The 26324-nt window shown below is 39.5% G+C and overlaps 1 protein-coding gene across 5 annotated transcripts in view; it reads right to left on the minus strand.

Annotated features, from left to right (window-relative positions):
* Positions 1-22144, minus strand: part of ptpn13 (protein tyrosine phosphatase non-receptor type 13) — a 55737-nt gene extending 33593 nt beyond the window's left edge. For all 5 annotated transcript variants that reach the window (XM_074618122.1, XM_074618120.1, XM_074618121.1 and 2 more), the window contains exons 1-7: positions 21835-22144; positions 12465-12584; positions 8534-8700; positions 7152-7217; positions 4449-4634; positions 3761-3848; positions 625-1257 (exon numbers count right to left, since the gene is read on the minus strand). In XM_074618122.1, the coding sequence (XP_074474223.1) occupies positions 625-1257; positions 3761-3848; positions 4449-4634; positions 7152-7217; positions 8534-8700; positions 12465-12579 (1255 nt within the window). In that variant the 5' untranslated portion in view covers positions 12580-12584; positions 21835-22144. The remainder of the gene's footprint in view (positions 1-624; positions 1258-3760; positions 3849-4448; positions 4635-7151; positions 7218-8533; positions 8701-12464; positions 12585-21834) is intronic.
* Positions 22145-26324: the final 4180 nt, after the last annotated feature.

Consider the following 26324-nt stretch of genomic DNA (forward strand, 5'->3'; position numbering starts at 1 on the left):
GTTGGACAGCCATTCTCAGAGCCGGCCCTAAGCGTAAGCGGTATAGGCGAATGCTACAGACGCCATCCTTCGATAGGGGTGCCCCAAATGAGGGAAGAAAAAAAAAAAGGCATTCATAGCTTGTTATACCTGTGAAAAATGACAGAAAGAGTTCGGTAAATCATGAAAAAAGAGCTTGATAGAGATGCTCAAACCCTGATTAATTTTTCACCTTCGCACACCTAGCCAGTCCCAGCGTGGAGTGGGTGTGAACGTCAGATTGTCGATTTCGGAAAGTTACAGAAATTGTTGGACAAAAAAATTCAAAAATTCCCGAAATTTGGACGTTGGTTTCCGAAGCTTTGCGACCATCCGACAAGCACTTCTGATGAAGCATACTGCTGCCTTAAGAACAAAGTCCTACGCAAGAAAAACTATATACCAGTTTGATTCACATGCACTACTTGTGGCATGAGACATGCTTTTTAAATTCCACAAGGAATTTCTCCAACATAAACACAAAACAGTTTACAGTCAACCCAGAGGACTCAAATTAAAACTCAAGAGCACATTTATCTCAGTGTTGGGACTGAAAACAACAGCTCCTCTTTGCTGCACCTTTAAATGTGAAGAATGTCTACTCACCATCCACTGCTTGCCGTAGCACCTGAAGTTTCCTCTGTCTCTCCTTTATCCTGTCATAGGCACCGGGGAGGCCCGAGCCTACCGACAGAGCTGAGTGGTGATGAGGCTTCCTACTCTTCAGCCCACCAAACTCAGAGAAGCGAGAATCCCTCTCCCTGGATGCTCGCAAGGGCGACTTGCGCCTGCCTATGGAGTGGCTACTTATGGCACTGCTGCCCCTCCGTGCATCCTCCAAGGCCCCAAAACGAAGCGCCTCTGGGTCAATGCAAGCCAAGTCCACAGAGGAAGCCCAGTTCTTCCTTGCGTGACTCAGGCCCAGGTCCCCACTGTGGAAGGGTAAAGACCTCCGGTCCAGTTCCACAGGCCGGCCCTTTTGCTGGGGGTGAAGGGGGTGCAGATAGGGATAGGAGTGCTGGTGATGGAGTGAGGGGGGTTTGGGGTAGAATTCTGTGAGGGATTCAAAGTTGGGGTGATAGTCAGACAGGGAATACTGTAGGGCTGCCCCGTCATCCCCCTTCAACAGGTCCTGGATTGGCAGAGAGCCCATGGAACGACTGAGGCCCCGATTAAGAGACGTCTGCTCCTGACTCCTGGCTTTGTAGCGCTCCAGAACCCTGGGGGCGGCACTCCTCCCTGAGAACATTAAAGAAACAGCATTTTAATCAACTACGAGCAGAAGCTCACACTGCCAGAACTCAAAGCCTCAAAACACAGAAAAACACAACAAATATTCATCTTGAATACCAGCAAATTAAAACTATTAAGCAGGTATTCAAAAGGAAAATAAACTCGACTGCAAACAGATACTATTTCATACCTATTTTTCATATTATAATGCAGACAGTATGAGAGATAATCTGAAATAGACCCAGTGGATCACATCATTATTATCAATACAGAAAGCGGTATTTATGATGAGACGAGGACCTGGAGAGGGATTAGCAAGGATTATTATTTGAATTAAAACAGTACGCTTCATTATGCCTAAGTGCCTGTCCAACCCGGCATCCGTTTCTAACGGCATCAGCATGACATGACAGCTAAACACTGCACTGCCGGTTATAGACTCCCCCTCCTTTGCTCTGATACCCTGGTTTGGCCTCAACAGACGGACATGCTGCAGGCCTCTCATGGCCCCTCTACTAAAAGATTAGACAACCAGCTACAGTACATGAATAATTGGGTAGGCATACAGCATGTCCAGATTCCACAATCAGTCATAACTAGAGATGTGGTACTGTATATTATGATTGAAAACCCTGACACAGTGCTGGTTAGATGAATGTGATAGCTGGTTAGAAAATGTGTTGTGAAACCAGATGCCCCCTTCCTTCTTAAATTCACGTTAAATTCAAATTTCAATGTTTCTAATCAGACCCCGACTGAATTTCCCATGGTTATTTGTTGGATTCAATGGCATTTAATTAGAATAAGCAGCAGCAGTAGGGAGTTTCTGTTACACAGCCCCAGGGTTGGAAGTGTAGCAGCCAATGATGGCAAATAAACCAAATTAATTTGTAAAGTAAACCAACAACAGAACAAGGGAAAGCAAATTAAGAAAAATGGCATGCCGCTCATGACCTTAAGGGGTACCAACTTTTTCTGCACATAGTCTGTTTTGCTCAGTGGCCAAGTTTCCCCATTATTTAAATACAAACAATAGAGACTATGGCGCCACAATAACGAACAATTTCTGGCACCGGAGTCCAGCCCATCTATCACTGTGTCTTTCCTAAAACTGAATGTTGCTTTCTTTGACTGTCCATAAATTTGAAGTTGGCCTTTCCAGACAAGCTGTATTATATGAACTGCTGCCAGTGACAGCTCTTCTTTTAGAGAGAAAGACATAAACAGAAGGAAGACGTGCATGAGCAGGAGCAAAAACAAGAGGAAGAGATGCAGAAATGAGAGCGCAGAGGGAGACGTTAAGTCCTGTAAAAACGCTGCATGTGGTGGTTTAATCTACAAAGCATATGCTCCGTCTTAACAGGGAAACACATCAAAGACAGGCAGGCTGTCTTCCGGGAACTCAGGGAAGCTCACAAGGACTAGATTGAGCAAAAAATGAAAACAAATTAAATATTTTTTTCCTCAACAGGATGTCTTTTATTTCTCAAAGAAGTCAATTGTTGCCACAAAATTTTCATCTAATACTAGTGTAGCCATCATGTGGACTAGATATGGCAACGTAAAATATCCAGCATAATAAAGAGACAATGACTGAGTTCCCCTAGCAGCAATTACAACTTGGAACTACTGACATACAGGAGGGAGAGAGCTGCTACTTGAGAAGAAAGGCGCTTAAGAACTGAGTAATACTCTTTGCATGTACTTTCCCTAGGGCTGGCTGGTGCTCAACCAGGGAAACAAAGCACTGATACAAACAGCAGACCAGCAGCTTCACTGGTGACTCCAAAATATGCATCTGTAATCAATGCCATGCCGTGCTTACATAATCGGGACGACAGCCATGTTTGCGCTGCGCTCTCCTTTCCATGGCCTGGAAAAATGCCGGAGTTCTCTCAGAAACCACTGGGAAGATTTGGTCATATTTTCCTGAATTAAATCCGATTCGAGGTTGCAGCGTGTTGTTCCCCGTGTACTTTCGATTCTCTCCCACAAAGTGAGGATGTACATGATGAAGAGCTTCGACAACCAGAGACGGCATTTACATCTAATTCTCTCCAAATAAAAGTGAGATGCATAGAAACAGTATCTCTTAGCAACACACATCATAACCTCAGTTTATCATTGGAAAGAACATAATATACTCTCTTGACCTAATTATACAAAACTATTCTCATCATTATCTCAACAAGCTAATCTAGTATCTGGTGATTTGTCCTTGATCCAGACTTTGTGCCTCTCAAATGAAGAATACACAAAGCTTTATAAACAATATATTATATATATATAAATACATGTTTTTGAAGACTAATAGAAACCAAACCCCTTTATCATGAAGCGTCTGCAGCCAAGAAATCTGAATCACTGCGTAAATAAAGAACTCCTTCTACACCACAGAAAAGTTCCTTTGACAACACGCCAAGCAAATACAGCTCAGTGTTCAGCGTGTTCATGTGTGTGTGTGTGTGTGTGTGTGTGTGTGTGTGTGTGTCAGTGCAGCTCATCTTACCTGAGGGTAAGCCCTTGCCCCTCAGCCTCTCCCGAATCTCCTTACTCCGCTCCGGAAGAGACTCTCTATCAGTCAGCAGACCGTCCAGCTGAGAGAACGACGGCGACGAGAGGAAGCAAGAGAGAGAAAGAAAAACAAAGAGCGGGCGTGAAAAAAGCAGTACAGAGAAAGGATTGAAAACAACCCACGTTAGAGGGTCATTCCCTCTGAGTCATCCATCCTGAACTCATATTCTCATATCAGCATGAGCCCCATTATCTATTGCGTAACCCAAACCAACCTACTGTGCTCTGACAGAGCAGATAATTGTCTTTTAACTTCCCCTTAAAAGGTCTTATTGATATCATTATTATGTGGATGACTATTTTTCTTAAAATAATCCATCCACAGAGCTTTTAGAAAAGTGCTAAATAAAAGTATAGCTTTTCCTAAAAAACATTATTGTGAATTAATCATTTAAAAAATGTTGGTGGGTCCAAAATGAATGTTTTGTTTATCTCTGTGGAAGATATCTCACATTTGGTTCCCACTTCTAACAAGGCTTGTGAGCCATTAGTAAAACAGCGTTGGTATCAAGTGGTATCTCTGGGAAATGGCTGAGACTGATGGTAAGTGCCTGGCAATGACATAGACATAAAAATATGCAGGAATGTTGTTTTTGACCCACATAAAAAAACAAACTGCTTACCTGGGAAAGACTGCCCAGCACCAACCGAACCAGTTTTCTGATATAGGAGAAGGGAGGGTCACAACTTGAGTTTCTGATGTGTTTGCTGCAGATGTCCAGCACCGTGCGCAACGACATTCGACTCACTGTGACATCATCACACATGTTGAGAAGCAGGCTGTTTAGGTGTTCCCCCAACTTCATAGGCTGCACATCAAACAGAAGGAAGACAGTTAAGATAAAAAAAAACAGCGGCAAGAGCAGTGTGTATTGGTATCTCTGAACCTGATACCTATATTATCATGTTGACTTCCATTATGTTCGGATAAGGAGGCAGAGCTAACCCTTGCCAGCATGGCACAAACCCATCAACTACTTTAAAGGAACTGTGTAGGATCTGGCGGTATCTAGCAGTGAGGTTGCAGTTTACAACTTCTCCCGTGTGTCAAGCGCGTAGGATTGAAACGCGAATGTCTCTCTCTAGAGTGAGTGGTGAAGCAAGAGAGAGAGGAAGCGGCAGGAGCGAGTAATGTTATCGACTCCGGCCCAAGCAGGAAAAGTTAACAGTGTTTGGTCTGTTCATTCTGGGCTGCTGTAGAAACATGGCGGTGCACCATGGAGGACAACGTAGAGAGGGGACCTGCTCCCTATGTAGATATAAACGGATCATTCTAAGGTAACAAAAACATAACAATTCTTAATTTCAGGTGATTATACACTGAGAATGCAAACTTATTAATATCATATTCCATGTCTGCCAATAGATCCCCCTAATTGTTACACACTGGTCCTTTAAATGTCCATCTACTACATATTTTAGATTAAAAAGCCGAAACTATTTTTCACTCAAAGTGATGTTAAATACTTCGTCCATTAAAAACATGTTAAAACATGGTCAAATTTGCTATCTCAGAGCACTATAACCAAGATATAATATTTTTTTGTACTTCTCTGAATAACAGAATAACAGATTTCACTGTGAAATACGAAATACTACCATGCTGCATTGGTTTCATTTGTAGAGTGTATTAAATGAATACATGTAAATGCAAACAATGTTATTAGATTATCTGTATTCTCTTCACATTGATGCTATTTCTGTGCACGTTATGTAAAGAAAGCAATAGATACAGAGATTGCACTGTGAGTCAAAACAAACACAGTGGGTGTATGGTCATTGTGTGTCTATGCAGCCACTGTGTCCACTTCATTTGCATGCATCAGAAACAATGACATGTTGTATTTGGCCCGCTGTTTGTTACAAACGATTACAGCTGCCATGAGCACTACCATAGCACCTCCTTCACGGATGAGGCCTGAGCCCTTCAGTGAAGCGAAGTGAATGGTAAGCTTGGGTGTGAGGTATGCTGTCTCTAACCTGTGGGCGGTACTTTCTCACAAATGTGAACATTTGGCAGAGATATGAACGCATTGTGAGCCAGACCATCTCCAGAGGTCTTGGCAGATCCAAACACATTCCACAGTGCATTACAGCATTGCACCTTTTCTAATCCAGATGAGGTATTCGGATACAGATCTCATTCTCAACGGCAGATTCCACTAACAAACATAATGTCTGTGTTCAATGTGGCTATGAGGGAAGATTGAAATGTTCATCTCCTTTAAAGTAACAGTTCCAATAAGTATTAAAAGTTTTTGCGACACACAATTTCCTGCAAGGGCACTGTCCACCTTCTCATTGTGCTTGTGTAACTGGCAATGTTTGAGTAACTTTGAGTAAGGGTGGCCGATATATCGAATACTCTATGTAGTAAATGGCTATATTGCGAACATAGAGTACAATTATTTATTAATTCTTTTAAGCCGCCAGCATTAGACTCGCTTTGGCGTTTCGCTTCTCCCGCGGTTCTCCCGCTCACAGACACACTCTTCTGGACGAGTGTGATTGGCGTAGCCTATGAGCATGGATGCGTGCATGGGGCGTGTGTTTTTGTAACTGGAGGGAAGCGGGGAACAGGGAAAGAGCTTGGAGAGAGCAAAATAAGTGTTTATACGTGTCAGAAAAGGTGATGGAAGACACCAGCCTCCACTTCGAAAAAGACAGTCAAACTTCAAATTAAGAGCGACCAAGAACTGACTTCAAAATAAAAGTAATCTTCTGGTGAATGTGATTTCCCATAAATTCTATTAGTCTGTCAGTCTGTCAATAATAAGTAAAGAAAACAAAATATTAAATAATAAATCACATGAAAGATAATTTAAGAAAATACTGCCTGCAAACTGTATTTCGGAGAAAATGTTTATTTTAATTGTGTGAATAAGTCAAACAAAATACCAATCTGACTTCAGTATGAGAGTACACCACCTCAGAGTGTTCAGATTAGTTTGCTAGAATGATGATCATATGCATCAAAGGGTTAAATCAAACCAATATCGAGATCTATATTGCGATACAGCCTAAAAATATTGAGATATTTCTTATAAGCTATATCGCCCAGCCCTATCTTAGTGTTTTGTTAAACTTTGACAAAAATGTACTTTGGTTGTGGCTGTCCCAGTGAACAACTGCCTCAAATCTTAATATGCAAGTGTGTTAGTTAAACAACTGATGTCGCACGTGTCTTCAGTCAAATCACATGAGCATCAGTCTCACCAGTTTATTGTCACCTAATGCTGACATGAGCCTTTATTACCAAGTGTAAACATGCTCCTATATTATAACCCCTATCCATTTGGAAGGAAGTATCCTTGGTAATGATTTACCTGACTTTGGGGGATCTCATAGTCCGCTCCCCAGAACAGGGTCATCCCCAGAGAGTACATGTGCATCTGTGAAAAAAAAATATCACACAAGTTTCAAAAGCAGAAATTATACTTCCTTCAAAGTACAAGGATTATCAAAAGACAAACAAGAGCACATAGAAAGATGAGGAATATAAAGGTTTTGTTTCATTCTGATAAACTGGGCACTGAACCTTATTAAAGCAAATCTGCCCTGTGTGAAAAAAAGGGAGATAGATAAAAGCTGGAGTGTAATAAGAGATGAATTCATTCTTATTTGGAAAGGAAAAAGACAGGGGCCTTCAGCCTAAATCCAAAAACATTTTCCATTTTCCTCTCCTTATTACTCTGCACTCATAGCTTGGGAGAGAAATCACTTCCCCTGAATGTTGGGCTTGGTAGAGGAAAGAATAATTCAGGGATTGCCAAAGAATGCAACACAGCCTTCAAGGTCCTTCAGAAACAGAACTCGACTGCAAACTTAAAGGCACACTCGCACTCTCAAAAAAAAGTGGAAATTTAAAAGCCACCCATTAAAAGCAACAATACCGCTCCAAATGTTGAAAAAGTGAAAGGAAAATCGTGGCACTCGCAGCTGACGTATATTTACCCACAGTCTCTGATAATGAGAGAAACAGATTAGGTTTTCTACACTGAAATAACTCCGCTGGGGAGACGGGACATGGGCTGGAAAACTGACTCAGCACAAAACTGAGTTGAGGTCTGTTGGGCCGCGCCAGAGACGGGAATCCAGTCATGCAGGATTTTTAGCTCCTCTACCAGAGGGGAAGAGTCAAGTAGAGGAGGCGTGGTTCTGTGCATATGTAAAATATGTTGCAGGAGATAATACGGTTGCTCACAACTTCAGTTCTGAATGCTCCAGAGTTTTATGCCGTTGTTTTACTCAAGCAAAAGTGTGCGCTTATTAAACCTATCACAATAAGAGCTGTTTCTACACCCACCATTTGACAATGAATCATCAGAAGAACATGGCAAGCAACCAACATGAACAATAAAAACAAAATCTTTATGAGGAAGGTAATGCATTTAGCCCATATACACAGTGAATCTTCTCTCACCGACGGGCTTCGCCGCCGATTCAACATGCTGAATTGGTCGGCTAAAGACTAGGGCTGACTGTAGGCTTGTCGTGGTAGTCGGTGTTACCGGTGTTACACACTGTGGTTACATCTCTAATGCTTGAAATTAATATAACGTTTAAACTAAAAAGTTATCACCAGGATTTTGCTGAGAAAATAGAGCATTAACACAAGATTTGGGAACAGGTGATAAAACTCACACCAGCGAAGCATTAGAAGTTGTAGACTAAACAATCACCACATGGGTTATGTAAAGGTTTATACCTTCTCTATATCAGAGACGGAAGTCAAGGAGACTCCTTCCAGGACCTCTGGAGATGTGAAGGCTCGTAGATCCTGCTGGGTGACATACTCGTCTGTGAAGGAGATGTTGCCAGAGGGCATGAGCAGGAGGGACCAGGGAGAGATGATGAAGCCCATGGATGAAGGGTCTGGAGAAGGAAACAGATAATCAACCACTGGAGATATGATCAGGAACAAAAACAGGACAAACAAACAACACAATAATTGGTCTGCCATTATGTAAATTTCCAGCCATTGTCTCACACACATACACATAGTGTTAAAGGGAAGTTTTCAAGCTCGATACTAGCAGCAAATGTTGTCCAAGCATTTGCAGCCTGAAAGCAGCAACTGTAGACATATCCAACCACATTGGATGTTTCTCGCTAAGGCTTCGGCGTTTATGGAAACTCAAGAAGATTGAAGTAAACAAAAACACATGTTGCTTTCTTAGCCTGCAAGAAAATAACTGTTGAGGCATAGAAGCAGAAAGGAATGGCTACACAGCGTAATTCTCTTTTCCTACAAAGCCACAGCCAGCGCTATGGTTAGAGGACGTTTTAAAAATATACAAAGGAATGTTTGAGCAGCGCTGCAAAATTCTTTTCTTTAACACGGAGAGGAGCAGCGAGACGAACAGAGGAACTGGATTTGAGGCACCAAATATCTCCTTTCGAAAGCTGGAATTTACTAAGTAAATATTAGTTTCCTGTTTAAAACTCGTGTGACCATTTGACTCGACAGTAGACTGGGTTACTAGGTGTATCCCAGACAAAACTTATCCTCTGGATAAGCAATAATAGAGCCGAGAAGAAGAACATGACTCAGCCTGAGCTCATTTGTTTCTTGACGGATAACAAACTAATCAACAGATTCAATAAACTGCAGAAACCATATCTGATGGAAACTGACTGTTCAACCTAACAGAAACCTCCAAAAATCTAAATTTGATCCTTTAACAATGTAGTCCGTCAGTCTGATAAGCTGCTATCTGCGCTATAAGGGGCAGAGAATAATTCCGATCTATTATACTAAGAGTCTGTCCTCTAAGGGTGCTTTCACATCAGGGACCCGGGCCCGGATCCGAGTACACAGTTTGTTTGATTAGTGTGAACGCTCCGTACCGTACTCGGGCACGGATCATCGATACATACTCGAGTCCACTTGAAAAGGTGGTCTGGAGTACAGTTTGTACGTAGTAGTAGTAATTTGTATGTTTTGGTGAGTTTTATTTTGTTTCCGTCAAGTTTGAATGAAGTGTTTTACGATGCTCCGCCACCAGAACAGCTGATCGCAACATAAACAAATACACGTGGATGATGACGCAAGTGTACTCGTGTCCGGAATAACTTTACTAATGTGAAAGCTGAGCGGCGGGGGAGTAGGGAGGGTGGGCAATCGTACCCGGGCACGGTACGGATCAATCGTACCTAATGTAAAATCGCTCTAAAAGTAGATGCTTACAAATTGTGCAGTGTATCATGCAGCCGGGCTGGCAGATGTAGAGCAGTAGATTGCATCTGCAGTGTACCAAACACAGGAGCAGGTAGAGAGACAGCACTCAATTATGGAAATTTCTATTTGATCCGAAATATTCTGCAAGCAAAAGCATGAGGAACAACTCCTCTAACAAAACAGAACTAATCACACATTGCCTGTTCAAACAAATCATTCTTATACTAACAAAGTAACTAACCGCTACTGTTTACATACAGGGGAAAAAAACTGTGGTTTAGTGTTTGACAAGTCTATTCACAATCTCTGAAAAGTCATGTAAAAGTTTGCTAAGTCAATTGTACATTGGCCCGCTTCATACATTAGGAAACCACCCGGACAGACGGAAACAAAATACATCTAACACATGAAACTTACTGCAAACATTTAATCTACTTCAGCAAACCAGCAAAATAATCTTCATTACTTTTCATAGCTGACCAGGACATTTAACAAATTATCTAACAAATTTAAATGGTTGCCGTTATTAATCCACTCTTGTGGTAAACATACTTCTCTACATAGCTCAGTGACTCCATAATAGCTGGTTCCAACATCTGCTCTTCAAATTTTAGCTTCACTCAGCAGACTAAAACTGTACACATGAGAGGCCACAGTTTACCCAGAATAGCAACACAACTACACTCTTTACAGAAGGAAAGAGAAGGTTGTGTGAACAATCACAATCGCTGCAGCACGATACCATGTAAATAAGATCATCTTAAATACTCAAAGTATCCAGCCTTGCATTTTGTTCTGAATATGTTCAGAACTTTATCTCAGGAGCCTTGAGAACTGAAGAGCATTTGAGCACAATGTGACCTCAGCATGAAAAGGCATATTTACAGGCCACACTGATGAGAGGGAATTCCTACAGCACGCCAAAATTGTCTGCAATGAGAACCCGTCAGCAAAACTGGAAGTTGAGGTCAAGCTGCTTTATGCACACAACTAAATCTTGATTACTGCTTCATGGAAATTCACAGGCCAATGGTCAACGGTTTAGACAACACAATTATGACCATTGACCAACATAATCAGGTGTGTTGGGAGTTTCGTATGAGACTGGGCACCACCCAGAGTTTTTAACAACAAAGAGGGCACTGCAGTGCCTGCTGCTGACTCACATCCTGCCCAATGTCTCCAGAGTTAAACATCCCTAAGTCACCCGCTGCTTAAGTTTACTGTAGTTACAAAGACACTGGAATTGAGCAGCCTTATCTCACTTTGCTTCAAGGACAATCACAGACATGTACAGGCACAAATGACTCACTAAAATGATTACAACATAAGAAACAAAACCGCACAATGAACAAGTGTACTAATGATGCAGAACCAGTACGCAATGTAGTCACTGAGTGCACTGTGATTGTGCAATGTTGTGATTTTACTGAGTAAGGCTGGGAAATATGACGATATCTATCATCAAAACAATATGAAAATGTTTATTGTACATATTTTTCTATATCGTTTCTACCACGATATAGGCTAGGCCTATATTCATTTATTTTTCTCTACAATTTCACTTAAAGCTGCTATGTCCACTTTGCACTCAAGTTCTTAAAATGAAAATTCTTTATTTATTTATCTTTTATTTATCCAGGTGTAAAAACTCATCGAGATGAAAAATATCCTTTCCAACAGTGTCCTGGCCAAGATAGGCAGCAGCACAGATACACGGTTGCAGATATAAAACAAACATAACAATTTAAAACGAAGGCAAAGAACGAATTACAGAGCCATAAGGTACCGAAAACAAAACAAAAACAACAGCATTCAAAACATCTACAGCCAGATGTGCTCGCTTCCAAGTCTTTTAGAAGCATTTTAAAGACAATAAGTGAGTCCAGCTCTCGAAGATTCAGGTCATTTCGTAGCTGATTCCAAGAAGAGGGAGCAGCATACTTGAATGCCCTTATTTCCCAGATCAGTACGGATTTTGGGGACAGTTAATAGGATTAAAACAGCAAATTTTAGGGTCTGAGAGTGATTGAATCTATAATTTAAAAGGGCACAAATTTGCCAGTATAAGAAGCGGTCATCTTGTTTGGTTGGTTTTGAGTCGCTTCTTTTGATTTCTGCATTGATGTGATGGAGTGGTTTTGGCAATCGACTCATTGCCGCAAGAAACAATATTAACAAATCATTTCAGAGAGCGAGAGAGACAGTGAGAGATCCCATCAATTTGTCAACACAAAATAGCACATGCAATTCATAGGATCTGGACACCAGAAGATTTTCACTCAAGCCCTTCATTTAAAAAAGTAGTGTGGACAGATTTAGAGAGCAGGCGGTTCAATAATAGGACAGGAAGGACATAAGAAAGTATGCAAGGCAAAGAAATGTGAACTCCGTTTTGTGTGTATGTACAATCATTTCCATGAAACATCTTTGCACACTCGATTCCACATGTTCGTACCTTTGTGAAAGAGTTCTTGGAGGCTCTCAGCACTCTGGCTGAGCACCGCCCAGACCTCCTCCTCCTGGAGCGGACCTCCTCGAACCTCCAAGGCTTCTGCCAGAGACACATGCATCTTCCCTGTACAAGCAGAGAAAGAGGAGAACTGATTTATACCAGGAAATGAACACACACATACATTACATATAGAAATAAGCTTTAAACCATAAGGGCTATCATGTGCTTTCTTTATATGATAGGAGCCACTGGCGGGAGGTCAAATCAGGCCGGGAACAACACAGAGCATCTGATTCTGCATCACATCTCATGTGCTCAAGACAAAATCCTGGGTTTTGATTACCGTGCCAGAAGTTAAAATTAATAAATAAATAAATAAATGTTCTATTAGAGTGAACAACTGAAAATAAACATAGAGTTTACTTTGCATTTTAATTCAGTTGAGAATTATTATTATATCAACACTAGGGTTGCACCGATTTATCGGTCGAATATCAGCGATTTTTGGCTCGTAGACTGCAATCGGCATATCGGCAAATAAGATGACATTCACTGATGGCTAATGTTAATGTGTTGTGTTGCATTCATTTTGTGCCGGCTAATTGTTGTGTTGTTAGCTGCTGATTTAATTACATTTAATTTATGTTTCACAAAATGTTTTTGTTGAGTTAGGTAATAAATTCCTTTCATTGAATAGGTAGTTGTAAACAGGCTAAGGGGCTTTTGAAGCAGCTATTTTTCATGTGAAAGAAGGTTATTTTACAGCTTGTTTCATAAATTTGTACAACTTAATTTGTGCTCATTCAAGATATGAATGAAGGGCTGAATTACTTTAAGAGTAAAGATGGTTCAGTTATGTTTTTCTAATGAAGATGTCTTTGTTTCTCTGCCACCAAAGGGGGAATAAATAACAACAAAATAGACAACAACAACAAAACATTGGCCAAATATTTATTTTAAACATCTGTATCGGCCCATAATTTTGCAATCGGTGCATCCAGTCTAATCCCGTTAGAATCCACACCCGACTTGTCCTGACTGGCCTGACAGTCTAGGATGAAAGCCAATAAGTCCACATTGCCATAATACTACAATAACCCCGAGCATTGATGCACTTAACATCGACATTTTTCTCTCTCTCATACCCTTGGGCAAACTCCCACGTCTTCAAAACGTAAGCCGTCTTATCATCCTGTGCAATTGAGGAGGTAGCGCAAGCACATGATGCATGCATGCCCACACACACACACCCTGATTTACTCGAGTTACATTCAACTAAGTAGCAGTTTATTACTCGGAGCCTCTACCAGCTTCTGAGAGTTAAGATTGCAGCTTCCAACTAATCTAGAACAGCAACACACCACTTTTTTTTTTAGTGTTGTCTTAAAGCTGCTTGCTGCTCTACAAATAACTATCTCACACTTCTGTTTCCTGATTACATGTCATAAAACTATAACTGGGTCAAGCTCAAGCTACTTTATATTATCTTGTGGACGGCAGTGAAACAGCAAATTCAGTACTAAATTGTATAGTAAATGTAAATATATTATCACACAGCAGTATATCTATAGCACTTCACATGGATTTAGATTGCACACATGCCCCAACATGCTATACCTATGAGCGAAACTTTGAACTCATATAACCCTCAAGTTTGCCGTCTTACATTTGATTTGAAAATGAAAGTTTTAATATGTAGTCACAAAGGTAAGACATCTGTTTTAGGTTTTTTGGTGTCTATTCTCAGCTGTAACTGTCAACAAACCAAACAAGTGGTCCAAATTTGATGGGGATTTGTGGGCTTAAAGTGCAAAAAAACTAAATTAGAAGCTTTAAGTCAGCCGTATGGGACCTTGAATGAGAGAAGTTCATCTTTCATCCGTCACTGTTTCTCTCTAAACCCCAGCTGCTGTGCTGCAGTATCAATGAGGTTTAATCTTCCCAATCCAACCATGACGTGACGAAATGCGAGCAAAACAGGAAGCTCCAGTTTTGACAGACTACTTGTAACTGAGCAGAAACTATTAGTGCCTGCAGTGCATCTACACACACACACATACACACATACATACATACATACATAACACTTGTAGGTGCTAAATGTGTGTGTGAGGGGGGTGGTTGTTAAATGTATCTATTAGTGCAGATAAAAGCATAGGGGTAAGGGAAGAACGTTTTAGTATCGCATGCAAAACTACAGACAATTTTTGCATGAGACAATTTCTCATGAAAATTAACTTGTGTTGATTTTCAAAGTGTAAAAAAGGCGTGAAACTCATCTCACAGCACTTGGCACTATCAACCAAAACTGGTGCATCATGACAAGCCAATGATAATATTGCAATATGAGGAACAGCTCCAACAAAAATAAGTGAGCTGGATTTTCTCTTTCACAATAGTCTGCAAAGCAAAAGGATATTTTAAGACATATGACAAGGTTAAAAGGTTATGGACACCTGCTGTCCAAATTTAAAAGGATTTATTTGTTACAGGCTCATACAGTGAAATGCAGGTTTGCGTACTCTTGAGGCTATTGTGTGCAATAAAGAATAATACTTAGAATATGGGGTAAATAAGAACTAGAAAAAGAAATTCAAAGATAAATAATTATAAATATATGTTATATAAGCAATGAAATAAATGTGCATTAAAAAGTGTATATTGAACTGGTGCGTAGGTGGGTGATGCAACTTTTCTAGCATATAAAACCGTAAAATAAAGAAGCAAAAAGAAACACAAAAAAATAACAACCATCCACGACGGCATCTGCACTGTGCTATCACTTCCCTTGAGAGGAAGGTTAACATGCTTTAACTACTTCACATACGGAGGTTGCATTGTGTTGCATTATGATGCGTTCCAGCATTCAGTAGCAAAACATTATCATGATGTGTACAAATCTTGTAAAATGTAGTTTTTTGCCAGAAACTTGAGGTCAGATCATCAGGGATTAATTATAAATTTGCAACACCCGGTATGCGAACGATAATAAAGGAGTGCATGTTGAAGTATCGGATATATTGTTTTCAATCTGCCCAAAGCCAAAAAACAGGTTACTCACGTTCATCTTTTGTTGTGGTTTCACTGCCCAATCAGACAAATCTAAACCTTCTTTGAACTTGCTCGAGTCACTTCTGAAATGATCTTTCCTTCTTCCTCTGGAATTATATATGATGTAATAATGTTGTATATCATAATGCTGGCAACCTACTGTTAGTGATAGCCTTTTATTTTTCCTCCTGCTCAACAGTCTAGACCTGGAAGACTCAAAATTTATTGTGCAGCTTCGAAATTTCCCAATACTTTGCCACAAACTATAACACTGACAGAGACAGACAGTCTTGGTACAATATAACAAGAAACCTTTTTTTAGCTAACAGCTTGTGAAACTCGAAGATACCTTGACTGAAACCTGATGTTTTGAACTTCTATTTTTGAGCAAAAACCACATTAAACACAGCACAGGGTATATTTGGACTTGCTAGATGACAGCTTTCACACAGGATTTCATAAATCAAAACACAAAAACACAGCAGATGAAAACACAGGAAATGAGGCATAATTCCTAAGCAAGCTCAACCAAACATAACTCATGTCTGGAATTGGTAACAAAGTACGACACCACATTTCAACACATTTTTTCACAACTTTTTTTCTAAAGTAAAGCAAAACACAAGGCGGCAGACATGATGACTGTTCCATAGACATCAGCACTTGTCTAAATTTGGCTAAGAGACACAAAAGATGCCCAAACCTAACGTGGCAGAAATCACATTTGGCTGTGTTCTGTGATGTTGCTGTACTGTGGTTTAGCTAACCTCAAAGTACCTGTGGGCTTGGACCACACCTATGCCCTAAACTGACTATGTTTTAGATTAAGTTTTTACCAAAGTTAAAATTTCTCAATTGATATCAATGATAGTCACAGGAACAAACAAGAATTAAGGGGCCAGCGTACCCAAACAGCTTGTTGGATGGTCGGACAGCATTTGAAACTCCCTTCCCCACCATGGATGTATAAACAGAACTGGATATAGCGTTGGAGGCCAGCTCCCGTTCATTCCTATAAAAGTTGCTCAGTGGCGCATGGAGTCATAATTTTCCGTATCCATTGGGACCATAGAGCAGACGCAGTAGGGTTTCCTTTAACTCCGCCTCTCAGCCCTCGCTCCAGCCTCGGTCTGGGGCTCATTCACATGAACGGAAGAAGGAGAATAACTCTGGATTCAGCTATTAGTGCATTTTACAACTTTAAGGACCTATGATTTAAATAAAGGCTATTCAAGTGTTCATACTGGGAGGTTGTTTTAACCTAAAAAATATCTGCCGAGTTACAGATGTTTCCCAATGTAAGTCTACGGGAAAAAAGTATTTTTGGGCCCAATGGCATCACGTAACGTTTGGCCACTACGAAACTTGCAACAAAGCCAGGCGTGCAACCTGGGGGTTTGTTTCCCACACCTTTCCAACACTGGAATTGTGACTAAAAATGTCTGTAACTTTCCGTAAATCACAGTCATGCAGTGATTGAACAGGTCAGTGGATCACCAAAGTCATTGGAATATACCATTTAAAAAATCATAACTGACCATACTAAATTATGTGCCAATCCATCCAATGGTTGTTGAGATATTTTAGTCCGGACTAAAGTGGTGGCCCAACCGACAGACTGACAGATGAACATTGCCATCTCTAAAGCCACGTTGCTAGCTTGGCTAAAAAAGCCACAAGTTGACTCAATATTTGAAAACGAAGCAACGCACCAGTTTTGTTGTGTTTGGCATTATGTGCTAGATTTGAGCCATACATTCTTGCCATAAACTGGGTCAGCAGCCTCATTAGTGCTGGGCTTTATTTATTGAAAGCAACATGTGAAACAACGTCCTTTCTATGAATCCGAGTTTGGAGAAGAGAGTTAATGAGTAAGCATGTCACAGGCCTAAATCTTTATGCAGGAATGCAGGTTAGCCATTCTAGTCAATGGGAGGCGTGAAGTCTGAGGCGCAGTGGGTTACTACCCATCTTGCTCATTACCCATGAGAATGGGGAGAGCGGGTGCTGTGAAGACTGATTGTTTTGCGGCCCTTGTTATTTCAACAGAGACCTACAGTGGAATGTTTTTTATCCGCGCTGAGGCTGCAGCGCAGGCCAGCTCCTCTCGCATTGGACTATGGTCCTGCTCATTATTGAGGGGGCTTAGGAGGCAGCGGCCCAAAACAGCGAGAGCAGACAGCCTTCACCACTTCAGCGCCTCATTCTCTTTCTCTTTTTCAAACAGTGGGGATGTTTGTTCCCAGGTATTCCCATGTATTCCCACACTATAGCTAGAAAGAAAAACCTAAACAAGGCTTAGTCCTGCCAAGTGTTTGAAAGTCTTGGCCACAGTCACAAGGATTTTAAAGAAAATAATCCTGGAAACGTGATAGTGCTCTTTACTCTGCACTTAGGTGAAGCTTTTCCTTTCCTCCCACCTTCCTGTCTGTGACACAGCTACAACCCATGAAATGGATTTGAAAACAATCCCCTGAAAAATTGCACTTCAGCTGAGTATCCCAAACCAAAAAAAAGGTAGAAATCATTTCAGTTTCAATCAGTGCTCATCCCTCTAGATTTGCCAGGAACAAAAAAGATCAGAAAAACATGTACATCTTTCTCTTTAAAACTTTTCTTTGATCCGGAATCTTTTTAAAAAACTTGAGCAGCTTCACTTTCGAGGCAATCGTCCCATAAAAACGCCAGATTCCACTTTCACTTCCAAAAGCATAACTCATAACATAAGATATGAGAAGGAATTTGTTCATATCCTCCAAACATCAGAACTGTGGTCTCAGCTGGCAAACACATTTGGAACAGAAGCCAATGAGAAGAGGTGCTCTTCGCCAACATTGAGGTGAAAATCTTCCTGAAGTCAGTCATGCCAGGAAAATTCAAAAACAAACTCTGAGTGAACCTCTATTCCCAGAATCATACTGTATTATGCAGCCTGCGAGCACACCATTCAAATTCAAAACACACACACGGTGTCTAGGAAGACCTGGATCGGAATATCTTTTGAACCAACATGACTGATGATGTAAGGAGGACTGATGTTCTCAAAATGTGTACAGCAAACTAAAACCAGACTGTACGCTATTAAACTGAAGACATATAATGGAAGAAAATATCAATACACATGAGTATCCCAATATTATGTTTTGCAATACTGTATCAATTCTCCAAAACACTGATTTTGAATTAACCTCTTAAAAATCCAACGGCACGCCGGCAGACCCGGCCTCTATCCTGTTTTTTGGAGATTGTAGCGGGCTCAGTTTTAAAGATACCGTGAAGAATGAAACTAGGAAACCTAAAGAATTACCTCAAGATATGTGAATGAAAATGGGTTCAATGGGTACCCCCGAGTCTCCCCGTTACAGACATGCTCACTTTATGATAATCACATGCAGTCTTGGGCAAAAACCATGCAGTTGTTTGCATGCATATGGCCTGGGAGTATAAATGTATTATTTTAACCTATTCTAAAAATGGTGTATTTTAATATTTCTGCATGGGGTCCCAAAACAGACTTAGAATTGCATAAATTGTATTCACGTGTGATGAAGTTAGTCCCCATAGTGACTGTTATTTAACTCAGATTTTATACTTATGGTGGTGTGTCTTTTATACTGAGACAGTTTTCCTAAAAATAGATTTTTTTAAAATCGCAATATATCGCAACGTATTGAATTGTTACCCCCTGTGTCATGATACGTAGCGTATCGCCAGATTCTTGCGAAAATACACAGCCCTAAACAGGAGTGGAGAGCTTGTGGTTGCAAGTCCCAGCTGTGCCTTACTAAAGTGTCTTGCGGAAATTAAACAGAAGTGGTGACTCACCTTAATAAAAAAGGGAGAACCCGATGGTTGGTTTGCATTAACCCTCTTACAATTAGTCAAAGTCAATTAGCCGACATGCTTTTCCCAGATTAGCTTAGGCTCAGAATGAGTTTAACACAGGGTTGTCGATGGACACCTCGGCCATTACAGCACTGAGTCTGGTATAGCTTCCAGTTATGTACTGGTTTCCCCTTAACCAATAAGCCACCCTGCATGTTGGTGTTTTGTTTTTTAAGCTCAGCAGCAGGGTTAGGACCAGCCAGACTGACTATTCCATGATCATCAGCCCAGCTCTGGACCGACGGCCCTCACTTCTCATTTTGGTCTCGACCTCATCCGCTCCATTTCTGTTAATCACAGGGTTGCTATGAGTACCGTGACATGCAGAGCATGGTTTTGCAAAACCTCACTCCACACCACCACCACCCCCCTCTTCCCAACACTGACTATTTTCCCCCCATTTTTTCCTATGATGATGCTCACATCATCTCTAACCACTTTTCATCTTTGCTCAATCACACACCTTCTTTCTCTTTAGGCTTCAATGATGGAAACCCCTCATGTCCTTTGGCTTTAAGCTAACTTTACTACTTTTCTATGGCAATGAACGGGGGAGGGGGATATACACACTGCCTTCCCACAACCCCCATAAATCAAGATTCAAGAGTTGTATTTGCCATTTGCACCTATAAGTACATTGGAATTCTGAGCAGTTTACTCCGAGTCAGCTTTAAGAAAAGAAAAAAGGTAGAAAAGGCACAAGGTACAAAATAAGTAGCACATTCAACTCAACACAATAAATAAATAAATTATTAAAATATAAAACGCCCTCAGTGTAGTCAATAAATAAACTACCCTCTGCATAGGAACACAAATGTACAGTATATATGTATATATGCTCCATGACCATGTTAAAAAAGAACTTGTAACTCTCAAAAATATATTAAAAAAAGAAATAATTAATATATATTTCAGACAATTACACACTAGTGTAAGGCAGCATATTGCACAGCATTACAGTCCAGGTGTACTGTGTGTCAATAATGGTATGGAGGTGAGGTGTGGGGTATTTGTGTCCCTCTTTAATATCCTTTTAATCCTTCAGCTTGACACATTATGCCTCTATATAAAAGGCTTTGTTGACTAAAATGCACAAAATGTACACAAATAGTGCTGGTGGCTGGTTAGCTATAGCCAGACACCCTGTTATTTGTGTTGTAGTGGTGTCTCCTCCCTCTTAAAAACTTAAAAATACAACTGTGGTTTAAAGGTGCCCCATGTTTTTTTTACAAAACAAAACATGGCCAGTAGCTACTCCCTCAGATATCATGGTGTGAAAATATGGAACACCAAAATGCATTTTATCAAGAGCTCGTTATCCTTAGAACATTTTAAAAGGAAATTATCATCACATTTAATTCATGATGTCTAATTATCTTTTGATATGTTTAGATACATTTTCTTTTTTTTCTGTACTTTTTCTTTTGTATGTATTTCATTGTTTTTATTGGATTGTTTTCCACTGTTTGGTTAGGGTTTTTCAGCACATGTTGTGTACTTCTTGTTGTTTAACTTTTGTTGTATTTTTTAAATTATGTTAGTTTAGAGCTTTCTTCCTTTTTTGTTATTGTTTTTTTCTCCTGTGGAGGTCCTTTGTATAAGCCTGTGGCTTCTTGACCTCTCCTGACACATTTCTTGTTTTTTTTCATGACTGGATTTTGTGCAGTTTTATATATGTGCAAATAAATAAATACAAAATAAATAAATATGTTTAGATATATTTTCTTTTCTATGTATTTCATTGTTTTTATTGGATTGTTTTCTACTGTTTGGTTAGGGTTTTTCTGCACATTTTGTGTACTTCTGGTTGTCGTTTAACTTTTGTTGTATTTTTTAAATAATGTTAGTTTAGATCTTTCTTCCTTTTTTGTTATTGTTTTTTTTTCTCCTGGGGTCCTGTGGCTTCTTGACCTCTCCTGACACATTTATTGTTTGTTTGCATGACTGGATTTTGTGCAGTTTTATATATGTGCAAATAAATAAATACAAAATAAATAAATAAATTAATATGTTTAGATATATTTTATTTTTTTCTGTACTGTTTTTTTGTATGTATTTCATTGTTTTTATTGGATTGTTTTCCACTGTTTTGTTAGGTTTTTCTGCACATTTTGTGTGCTTCTTGTTGTTGTTTAACTTTTGTTGTATTTTTTAATGATTGTTAGTTTAGATCTTTCTTCCTTTTTTTTTACTTTGTATAAGCCTGTGGCTTCTTGACCTCTCCTGACACATTTCTTGTTTTTTTTTCATGACTGGATTTTGTGCAGTATAAATAAATAAAATATATATTTTTTTAAATGTCAGGCAGCAGCATTGTTGTGACTTTAACATAAAATAGAGCACTACTTTCAGGTCGAGATCAACAAAACAGACTGTTTACTAGCACAGTTGGGCTAAAAGTTAGTTAACTTTTTGTACATAAAGTGTTTAAACTTACCAGTGGAGAAGAGCTATAAAATCACTTGAGAGGGAAATGGTTCGTCGAGGCTATGACCAGAGGCCACCCCATCCACAAAGCAACATGTTGGAGACGAGTTGACCAACGTTATGCGGCGAGGCAGCAGAGCAACAGGTCTCCACACAACATCCAGCTACAAATCCAGTTAAACAGTTCAATAAGAACCAAATAAACAAATCTCTCTTCGTCCAGGAAATAGTTCAGAAGTCGTGTTTGATGGTAACAACACAGCGTAGAGCTCCCTCCAAGCAGCGCAGCCGAGTAGTCACCATTACTGCCGAGGAGGAGCGGAGTATAACCCCTCCTTTAGCCCAGCTAGAGCGTGGGCTGGCTGGGAGTAACAAGACACCTCAGGGTGGCTCTCCATTGGCTCTCTGCGAGGGGGGACTGTCATTTAACCGTTTCTATAGTAACACACACACACAACTGGGGGAGTAAAATATATATATAATATAATACAGGTTTGTTAAATGTTATATATATAACTGTCCAAACTCCAACATTATTGCTCATTTAAAGTTTTAAAGTTTTCTTTATTTCTTTTTTGAAATTGTTTTTATTATTATTATTATTATTGTTATTATTATTATTATTATTATTATTATTATTATTATTATTATTATTATTATTATTATTATTATTATTATTCTCTCCATTTTGTTTTATCCATATTTCATTTCATTTCATTTTATTTTGTTATGAGGAAAAGAAAAGAAAAAAAGTTAAAAAAAATAATATATATATATATATATATATATAAAACAAAACAAGAAAAGAAATAAAATGATTGTGGTGGTTTTTTTTCTCTCTATTTTGTTTTCTCCATATTTCATTTTATTTTATAATGAGGAAAAGAAAGGAAAAAAATTAAGAAAAAAGAATATATATATATATATATTCTTTTTCCAAGAAAAGAAAAAAAAAACTTCCTCAACTGGCCTGGCATGGGCCATGCCCCCTCAACACCAACTGGGCTCCTCCTCCATCTCCTCTCTCCTCCCTCCAATGATGCCTATGGATAGAAAAGGGCAAAAGCCCTGAGCTGCCAACCAGGCTCACGAATTTACGACTAAAAAAGATTTTATGCACAAACGTAGCAGTTTTAAGCCCAACCATGTTGTTCTTTCCTAAACCTAACTATAGTGCTTTTAATGCCAAAACCCAAAGTGACACCAAGGGATGTGACAGTATGTGACGAGTTGGCAAGACATAACACTGAGTCTATTGTGGGCCTATTGTGCATGCATAGAATCTGTTCCGATGCATTTTCACAAATACAGTAAAAAAAGTCAAAGGACCTGAAGTGCAGATGAGGGTGTAAAGGAGACCAAATTTGTTACTTTGAAGCCATTTTCTTTGCACAAATGCATTTAATATTAATACAAAAGCTGAAAAATCACTACTTGTATTCAGCTCTGAAAATTGTGTATCATGTGATGTCTCCTTCACCCCCTGGGGATCGTATAAAGGAGCTTTCCAAACTCAATAAAAAATCAAGTTTAGCTTATATTTCAGTATTTCTCCACAACATCAAAGCCATTTAAGCAGTCAGGAAGCAATTCACAGCTGAGTACTTCCTTCCTATGGTGCACACTTCAAAGCTGCCTCATTTATGGTCTGCCTAGTGCCATCTAGTGTCTGCTGGTCATCATTACAGATGGTGACTGTTGAGAGGGTTATCTCTGCCTGCCTGTGCCTGTCAGTGCTAAATGGCCTGATTATTATCATCAAACATGGGCTGGAATGATAAGACTGGATTACTTGATTAACACTCCATAGCTAGATGGAGACAGTTGATATTCATTTTCTTGAACATGCAATTTGCACGTAATGTCTGACATTTATTCTTGTATGCATTCTCCACTCAAAAGTCTTTTAGTTCTGATATTACATTTTGTTTTCATGCATGCGTGTGTACACACTTTTGCAACAACGTTTAGGATGCAATATTTTAATGTTTGCATTATATTTCTAAATGTAATCTACCAACAATTTTTGTATTCGGGTCAATCTAAGATACTACAGTTACATGTAGTAATAGGAATTGTGCAATAAGACACATGTGAGCACTAAATCTATGTTTTTTTTTATTGCATAGAGGACATCTTAGTAACTTACTTTATTTTTATTGCGTCAATTCAAGAGATGCAACAGAACCACTCACAAATATAAAGGAGATGTACTTTGCAATATTTGGAGGCTGTGGCTTTAATCTGTCTATAAAATTTCAGAAAATGATAAAAAAAAATGTTGATCAGTGTTTCCCAAAGCCCAAGATGATGTCCTCAAATGTCTTGTTTTGTCCACAACTCAAAGATATTCAGTTTACTGTCATAGAGGAGTAAAGAAACCAGAAAATATTCACATTTGAGAAGCTGCAATCAGAGAATTTTTACCTTTTTTTTGTTAAGAAATCACTTAAACCGCAAACGTCACATTACTATTTCCTCATTCACAATAACTCTTACTAAAAGGCAGGAAAAGAGTATTCAATATAGGCTCTATATAGCTACACAACTATGAACTGTGCTTATCTTTGACCTGTTCAAATCTATTATTGCTTGGTATTTTTTCCTCATTCGCCAACCATATAACTCACACCTATTAGGGAAATATTACCTTATATGCCGATCTAACTTCTGCAGTCAACATCAATCAGTATAAAAGTTATTGGTACTACATCAGAAATCTGCAGCATGACAAATGGACATCTTATCTCTGAGGCCGAAATCATACTCCTATACTTCACGTTCATGAAGCCTTGCATACAAGATAATGATGAGTCAGCTAAAACAAGTCGATCGATTATCAAAAAAGCTGGCGATTAAATTAATAATTGACAACTAATCAATTAATCGTTGCAGCTAGTATATGTCTAATTATCCCTCTAAATCAAATGCTTAATGTACAGTTTTAAGGTACAGATAGGGTGTTTAAACTGTACATTTACATCGCCAGGTACTTAACATGTCAGCCCATCTCATCTGATAAACAAATTATGACTGTTATTATCATCATTTTAATGTTGCTTTTGACTTTCATCTAATCACAAACTTTAATGTTTGATTGAGGTCCACGCTTTTATATGTCACCGTACTTTTCCTTTTGACACTATTAAGAGTTTAGACTTCATTATAATTGCTCAATTAACTTGTTGCTTTCATGAGCAAGTGAAATGTAGCCACAAAGCCTAATGTGATGTGCCAAAATAATAATTTTTTGCTTCTTAACATCATAATAATCAATACTGGCGACTAGTCTCCACTATTGTAACTCAGGCATTTGGTTATCCTGTCTGGCGTAGAAGAAATATTCCTACTAGAGACCTCAAATAACTTTTGCAGTTGGCTTTAAGCGAGACTTATCCAAGGTTGTGAAATGCAGATAGTGATAGTGCGTGACTGGCATTCCACTGCACTATTAGTGCAGGGTGAATGGTAAAAATGTCTCAATAATGGGACTGGAATGGTATGACAAGACTTTTATTTTTAAACCTCCTCCTCCTCTCCAGGTCATGGCGTTTCCAAGGAAAGGAGGAGAAGGATAAGTTGAGTCATTTGGTAGTTGTAGGTCCTATCCTTGCTGAACACTTTGGCAACCTGTCTCATTGGCCATAGTGCGTGTGGTAGCTAATGATGTACACTTATGAAAGTGTCTAATGTTTAAGGTACTGGCTTCATTTCTTTCCACTTCTGGCAAGCTTGGAAACGTATTAGTGTCTGATAGAGATCTGTTAGTCTCATTTTACTCACTTAATTTCTGTTCATTACCTGGGGCAAAGAGGCCCCGTCTGGAGACCGATGGGGGTAACACGGTCTGGGTCAGGAATGTCTCATAAAGTGCAACCAAAGGGTTCAGAATTTGGGATTTCTTCTTCCTTCTATTTCTGTCAGTACTGTCCTTAATACTTCCTCATCAGTGCTGGTCTGAGCCCCCAGGGCGATTGCCTTGAAAGAGTGTTCTGACAGTCTTAGAAATGTGGGGCACCTGGTAGATTGAAGGCATGTGGTTTGCTGACTGGTGAGTTTAGCCTTTGGGTCCAGCTGGAGAGCATTAAAAACTTTCCTGGAGCCTTTGAAGGTAGTTCCTCAGTCTGCGTGGAGTTAAAATACAAACTTGCCACGTCTGGCCATCAGAGAGACATCAGAAATGATTCGTTATGATGTTTGTAGCTCCGGTGGTCGTGCATGTAAAGGTTTTCTCAGGCTTGTGCCCTATAAGCATGTGAAGCTCATTTGGATGTGTAGCATCTTATTCAAGCAGGCTCCATCCTCCCACTATGATGATGAGTGTTGCTGTATTTAACTCAGAGAGGCATGTTAGGTGAGCTACTGTTTCATCCGTTTTTCAAGTGGCTTATCTCACTGGTAAATGAGTTTACAATGTATTAGAACAAAGCAACAGCCTCTGGCTCTGATTCACTGTAAGGTTGCCCTCTGGTGCAGCTGAGTATTAACATTTATCAACTC

The sequence above is a fragment of the Sebastes fasciatus genome, chromosome 19 (assembly GCF_043250625.1).
Source record: "Sebastes fasciatus isolate fSebFas1 chromosome 19, fSebFas1.pri, whole genome shotgun sequence".
NCBI classification, from domain to species: Eukaryota; Metazoa; Chordata; class Actinopteri; order Perciformes; family Sebastidae; genus Sebastes; species Sebastes fasciatus.